Source organism: Vespa velutina, chromosome 16 (assembly GCF_912470025.1).
Source record: "Vespa velutina chromosome 16, iVesVel2.1, whole genome shotgun sequence".
Classification (NCBI taxonomy): Eukaryota; Metazoa; Arthropoda; class Insecta; order Hymenoptera; family Vespidae; genus Vespa; species Vespa velutina.
In genome coordinates this window covers 2,873,181-2,880,680 of record NC_062203.1, presented here as the reverse complement: position 1 = coordinate 2,880,680, position 7,500 = coordinate 2,873,181, and the positions used below count along the sequence as shown (strand labels likewise).

Genomic DNA, 7,500 nt, shown 5'->3' with positions numbered 1-7,500 from the left:
TTCTAATTCATTTCGTCATTCTGAAAGTTAACGCGAGGTCTCCCTAAGGGGAGGAATGAGACGAGATAGGTAACATAAATTAGCGTTCCAGAGCAGACTACGTGGGATCCTATTTTACTATTACATCTCAATGATATACATATATATATATATATATATATATATATATATATATATATCGTATTTGCACTTTCGACGATATATATATATATATCCAACATTCCTTGGGTTCATATACTTTGGTTCGAGACAATTACGATTTCTATTTGCGTAACATTTGGTGGATCCTCTCGTGAGAAATGACGTCTAGAATCGGGCCGAAGTTAAACGCGTGAAGTCGCGCGAATGGCATTGCCTTAGAGAATTTATGATCATTAGTTAAGGGTGGTACTCGTCCGGAAAGCTTAACCTACGTTCTCTCTCTCTCTCTCTCTCTCTCTCTTTCTATCTATCTATCTATCTATCTATTTCTCTATCTCTCTCTATGTCTCTGTCTGTCTGTCTTTCTCTATTTCTCTGCCTTTTTGTTACTCTTAACATTACTGTTATTTAAGTTACTTTACATTTCTGATATTAAATTTACGGTGGAATTCTAGTTCATATATCTTTCCAATTACATTATTTCTGACATATGAGAATTCAATCGTAAAATTTAATCTTCTGTGAAACAATTTCTTTTGTCTCTCTTTTTCCCTTTCTCTCCCCCCCCCCTTCTCTCTCTCGCTCGCTTTCTCTCTTTGTTTTTTTTTCTTTCTATCTCTCTTAGAATAAATTGTACAGTGTGAAAATTATTGCTTTATATTATGTTTGATATATGAGAATACAATCTTATTATTTAATCTTCTCTATACCAATTTTTATTTTTCTTTTTCTCTCTCTCTTTCTCTCTCTCTCTCTCTCTCTCTCTCTCTCTCTCTCTCTCTTTCTCTCTCTCTTTTTCTATCTTTATTTTTCTAAGAACAATTTGTATTACGTGAAAATTATAATTTTACATTGTATCTGACGTATGAAGAATTCAATAGTAATATTTCATCTTCTCCAAATAAATTTTCTTTCTCTCTCTCTTTCTCTCTCTCTTTCTCTCTCTCTCTCTCTCTCTCTCTCTTTTTCTCTTTTTCTATTTCTATTTTTTCTAAAAACAATTTGTACTACGTAAAAATTATAATTTTATATTTTATTTGACATATGAAGGATTCAATAATAATATTTAATCTTTTGCAAATCCATTTTTTCTCTCGCTCTTTTTTTTTCTTTTTCTTTTTTTTTTTATTTCTCTAAAAACAAATCGTAGAATATGAAAATTATAGTCCTGCATTATACTTGACTCATATAAGAACGTAATCGTAACATTTAATTTTTTGCAAATTAATTTTTTGTGTTCTCTCTCTCTCTCTCTCTCTCTCTCTCTCTCTCTCTCTCTCTCTCTCTCTCTCTCTCTCTCTCTCTGGCTATCTTTTTTTCTATCTGCCTAAGAACAAATTGTGTAACGTGAAAATTATAGTAATATTGAAAAAAAAAAAAATCTATATATAAATTATTAATATATATAGGAAATATTATATTATATGTAATTGTAATATATTTAATATAATTTGTATTTAATAACCATGAGTTTTATCAATGAACTAATTAATTAATTTGACGGTAAAGTAAAGAAGTATAGTTACTTTTATAATTGAATATAGTTACTTTATGAATATAGTTACTTTACCAAAGGAGGTAAAGGAATGAAGATTGTATTAGTGAATGATATTATAGTTACGTTACGTTACAGAGAGTTAATAACATACGTTAGAATAATTCTCATAGAAATAGTATTTCACTGATAATTCTAATGGAATAATATTAAATGCAATCTCGTTTATTAATTATTAATTGAATATCTTTTATTTATGAAAATTGAACTTCAAATGTTTAGCAAGGAATAAATAAATAAATAAATTATATAAATAATATGAATAATAAATATAATTATTTATTATTATAGCGATTATAATTCATTGATAATACAAAAATAATATAAATCATACTGAAGGTAAATATGAAAGTAAAAAATTATAATTATTTTTCCATGCATTTTAACTTTCAAATCTGTTGGAACGCACGGGCGAAAAGTTTGAATTAATTTTCGAGAGAATTTAAAAAAAGAAAGAAATAAAAAAGAAATAAAAAAGAAAGAGAACGATGAATTCGTTTTTTAACACAAAGAAATCATGACTAATAAAATGTATTCGTATGTTTTATATATGCGATCACATTAAATGCATTTTGCGCTTTAGGTCTACCGTGTTCACATTGCTTTACGTGTTATTTTATTACTTCGTCTACCCCGCTGATTTATTATACCTCCTTAAAATTCCGAACGCGTTACGTTGTTCACACAGAGGACGAACCGAAGCTACAATTTTGCTCGAAGAGATACATTGTTCTTTTGCAAGAAATATTATACGAAGTATCTGTTTAAATATTAATGTAATATTCGGCGAATAAATATTAGAATCAAAAAAGAAATCAACTGTTAATAATAATAATAATAAAAATAATAATTTTCAAATAATAAATATTTAATAGTAAAACTTGGACATATTGTAAACGTTAAAATTAGAATTAAAAAAGAAACGATTAATTAATTCATAAATTAATAATAATAATAATAATAATAATAATAATAATAATAATAATAAATATTTAACAGTATAAAAACTTTGATACGTTATAAATGGTAATAAATTTGTAATGGTGTATTGAACGAGTCAAAAATAGAAATAAATAAAAAAAGAGGAAAATCAACCGTTAATAATAATAATTTTTAAAATAATAAGATAGTGAGAGAGAGAGAGAGAGAGAGAGAGAGAGAGAGAGAGAGAGAACGAATAAATATTAAACAGTAAAAGTTGTGTAATGTAAACTCATGTTTATTCTTCGACCCATTTTAGAAATACAATTCATCATACTTTATCTTAAATCTTTTTTTTTTTATTTTTTTTTTTTTCTCTTATAACTTCATGTATAGAAATCTCTCTAAACCTGTTTATTTTTCCTCCCTTTTAATTCTTCTTTTTTTTCTTTTCTTCTTTTCCGTTACAGGAAGTTCTACACGCCATCAGTGCGCCCAGCGGGCAAGTTCAACGCATCGTTATCTTCAAGAAGAACGGCGTTCAAGCCATGGTGGAATATCCTTTCTAAATATGTTTTCTTTTTCTCTTTTTCTTTTTCTTTTTTTTTTCTTTTTTTTTTTTTTTTTTTTTTTTTTTTTTTTTTTTTCTAATAACCTTTCGTCCAATCTAAATTAAAATATGTTTAAATTGTCAATAATTTTTTTTTCTAATCGAAACATAATAATTACGCGTTTCATAAATATTTCAACGTTAATTTTAATATTCGTTTAATTTCTATATCTTAAAAGACGATTTATTTTTTATTCAATTATTTATAATATATTTATACATATATATGTATGTACATATATATATATATATATATATTTATATATTCCTTAACTTAGTTCAATCGTAATCACGTTCGACTCGGTAGAATCAGCCACAAGAGCAAAAGAAACGCTTCACGGGGCGGACATATATTCTGGCTGTTGCACCTTAAAAATTGACTTTGCTAAGGTAAGTCTTTTTATATGAAAAATTATTTAATATAATTTAAATAAAATAAAATAAAATAAAATAAAATAAATCTTAATTGTATTTAGATACAACGAATGACGATGGTTACGTTTTTTTTTTTTTTTTTTTTTTTTTTTTTTTAGATTTACTTTTAAACGTAAGTTTTTTGTTCTCTCGTGTTTTTCTCCTCTTTTCTTTTCTTTCCCTTTTCTTTTATTTATTTATATAAAAATAAAAAAGTTATTTAGAAGTAAACGATAAAGTTAAAGATTAAATTTTGTATAAGATATAATTCTTTTGTTTTCATGTTTTTTTTTTCTTTTTTTTTTTGTTTTTTTGTTTTTTCTTTTTCGCCTTTTCTTCTTTTCAAATAAAACTACGTACAATTCGAAAATTATTAGAGTTAATTATAATATATATATATTCATACTTAATCCAGTATACTCTAATTGTCCTTAGTTATAACATATAGTATAGCAATTATAGCAAGTAGTGGTATATACTATATACAGTTTTTATATAGTTTATACTATGCTATATAACATTATACTGTATTTTATGACTACTATAGGATTGTTGTATCGTTTAAACTACATTGTGTTATAATTTATTAAAAATATAATAGATATACGAGTTCATGAATTGTTTATGAAAATTTAGTGATGTTAAAAAGGGAAAGAAAATAAATAAGAAAAAAAATGACGATTTATACCATTTCTACAAATCTACTGTAACATAAATATTCATTTAAATGGCCAATGATAATATCGAAGCTTTAATTATTTGTGAAAAGGTGCATATAGTAAATATATTTTGATAATAACAGAATATTAATTGCAATTACATTGTTTATATTGATATGTTAATTTAATACGTATAACTTATCGAACATTAACACTTCTTTATGTATATATGAATTAACAATTAATTAAAAATATAATTGATATACGGATTTATAACGTTAAAGTAACACACAATGTTTAAGGAGATTTACAGATATTTATAAAAAAAAAAAAAAAAAAAAAAAAAAAAAAAGAGAGAGAAAAAAAAACAAGAAAACAAAAGAAAAAAATCCACAGCACTTTTATAAATTAATTCTAACTTAAATATTCATTTAAATAACCAATCGTAACTTCGAAATTTAATTATTTTACGAAACAGTATACATAGTAATATATTCTAGTAATAAAGCATATTAGAGATAATTATATCGAGTATACTGATATGTTAAACTGTATTATAACTTATATTTATTAAACATTAACATTTCGTTAGTTATATATCAATCAAAAATTAATTTAAAATAAAACACATATAGACGAATTAATAACATTGAAATAATACACCGCGATTATGGAGTTTTACAGATATTTAAAAAACAAAAAAAAAAAAATAATGAAAAAAAATGGGGAGGGGGGGGGAAAGAGAAAAAGATAAAAGAAAAAGAAGAAAAAAAAGAAAAAGGAAATAAAAAAGAAATATAATCAAACATCACTTGGATAGATTTACATTAATACAAATATACGTTTAAATAAATAACAAATCGAAAAGACATTGAAGGATAATTATTTTGCAATAACGTTAAACTTTAAGACATTTAGATAGTTTAATAACTTTAGGGGAATCATGTTGTAGGAAGGTCCAATTAAACTTGCCAAGTTGTCTCTAAATTGGCCACGTTATAATAAATATACCGAAAGAGAAAAAGAGTACTATCAGTAGTAACAATGAAGTACTAGTAGTAATAGTAGCAGCAAGTAGAGTCAGCATCACTAGAGTTAGCTAGCAATAGTAATTAGAGTTAGGAGCAACAGTCGTCGTCGTAGCTAGACGTTAGAAGTAAACGATATACTTACCACCACTGTCGTCGTCGTCGTCATCGTCATCGTCATCGTCGTAGTCGTCGTAGTCGTAGTCGTTGTCGTTGTCTTTTCCGGTCGGCGCTTATGCGAAACGCGCCAAAGTTCCTCGAAGTTCTTCCACGGTTAGATACGACGACGTGGTCTTATGCTTAGGAAAAACACATTTTGGCATGGCTCTCTTCATTGGCAGTGTCAACGTTAGAGGTGGGACCAACTAGTAAAGCATACCCAATCCCATTTTGAGCTTTAGGGCGTGGCTTTTGCCTGGCGGACTTCTATTTTCGGTCCCCCACACCCTTCCCTCCCATCCCTCCTTTTCTTTCCCCACTCATCCCTAGAGCACCCTCCTACCCCACCCCACCCCCCCGGGGTGGCGGGCGACTCTCTGCCGCGGCAGACGCGTTTTCGTGATTTCAATTTTCTCAGGTGATTAAGTTGTAACGCCCGCAGGCCGGAAACTACGTCGTTTCACTTCGGGTAGTTCGTCTCTCTCTCTCTCTCTCTCTCTCTCTCTCTCTCTCTCTCTGTCTATCTGTCTGTCTATCTATATCTCTATCTTTATCTCTCTCACACACGTTCATTTTCCTCATTGCTAAATCGAAGATGGATAATCCATATCGGAGATGGGACCGAGTACGCGCCGATTTGTTGTCTCCCGTGGTTCATTTCGTTCTCGTCTATTTTCGAATAGAAATTCTCTTCTTCGCGTCTTCGTTCTCTTTTACTCGACACTCCACCCCCGCCCACCCCGCTCCTTAATCGTTCCCTTAAGATGGTCGATTCGTAACTATCTTCATAAGACTTTCTTATCGTAAATGATACAACATTGATCGTATAACCAATTCATTCTTTTGAATATTTGTCCCCACTTCCTCCTCCTCCTCCACCTCCTCCTCCTCCTCCTTTTTCTATCGTTAGACAATTCTTTACGGCTTGTATTTATTGGTTCTTTCTTTCTTTCTTTCTTTTCTTTTTATCTTTCTTTTTTGTTATTTTGTTTCTTTTCTTTTTTTTTTTTTTTTCTGTATTCAGAATACGTAAAATTTGAGATGGATTTCGTTTTTCTCTTTTTTTTTTTTATCAGTTTATAGATAATATATCGATAAATAATATATATATATATTAAAAGAAATTGAAATGTGTATAGTGAAAGACATTTAAATGGAAACATTCAAACTATTTTTTGTGCTTGAAATAAGGAAACAATTGTTCTTTTTTGTTGTTTCCAAATTTAATCGTTGCTCACAAGAAAATACAAAATTCTTTTCAGACGATTACTATTTATTTTCGTATGAGAAATCTCTTTTACATTATTCATGTCATCTTATCAATTGTTTTATTAATTTTATCAACATTTGAAACTTTTAATATTTTCATTGTTTTTTTTTTTTTTTTTTTTTAATTTTAAATAATATATTAATAAATAAATGCTTTAGTATGATCAGTAAATATATTTATTATGAGAAAAGAATATTTCAAAAAAAAAAAAAAACGGAATAACATTCATTGTTCGGAACAAGGAACAATTATTATACCGTCTTCATTAAAAATTTAATTTGTGGTATAGAAGGATCTTTTCAAAATCCATTTACGAATTCTTTTACAATCAAATTTATCAAATTAAAAGAATCTCCTAATGACTTATAGGAATCTCTGATCTAATTCTTTTTTTCTTTTTCTTTTTTTTTTTTTTTTTGCAATTTATTATACTCCTTACGGAGAATGATTTCCATTTTTCTTTGCAAAAGAAATTCCATGGATCTTCTGCAATTTTCATGACATTTTATCAAACTTTTTAAAACCTTTCATACATTTATTGCTTTATTAAATATTTTAAATAACACATTAATGAACAAATAATAGTTTAATATTACCGATAGATATATTATAAAAAAAAAAAAAATAAATAACATTTTAGTAATAATAATAATAGTAATAATAAAAATAGAAAAAAAAAAAGAAAAATCAGAACAACTTTCATTGTTAGGAACAAAAAAAGAAATTGTTATATCGTCTTCATT

The 7,500-nt window shown here is 27.3% G+C and overlaps 1 protein-coding gene across 3 annotated transcripts in view; it reads left to right on the top strand.

The window, feature by feature from the left end:
• Nucleotides 1-3,650, top strand: part of LOC124954738 (heterogeneous nuclear ribonucleoprotein L-like) — a 42,383-nt gene extending 38,733 nt beyond the window's left edge. For 2 of the 3 annotated variants that reach the window (XM_047508096.1, XM_047508098.1), the window contains 2 exons: nucleotides 3,088-3,173; nucleotides 3,521-3,650. In XM_047508096.1, coding sequence (XP_047364052.1) covers nucleotides 3,088-3,173; nucleotides 3,521-3,635 — 201 coding nt within the window. In that variant the 3' untranslated portion in view covers nucleotides 3,636-3,650. Of the gene's footprint in view, nucleotides 1-3,087; nucleotides 3,174-3,505 lie in introns of all 3 variants that reach the window. The other variant, XM_047508097.1, reaches the window with a different exon arrangement.
• The last annotated feature ends 3,850 nt before the right edge of the window (nucleotides 3,651-7,500 follow it).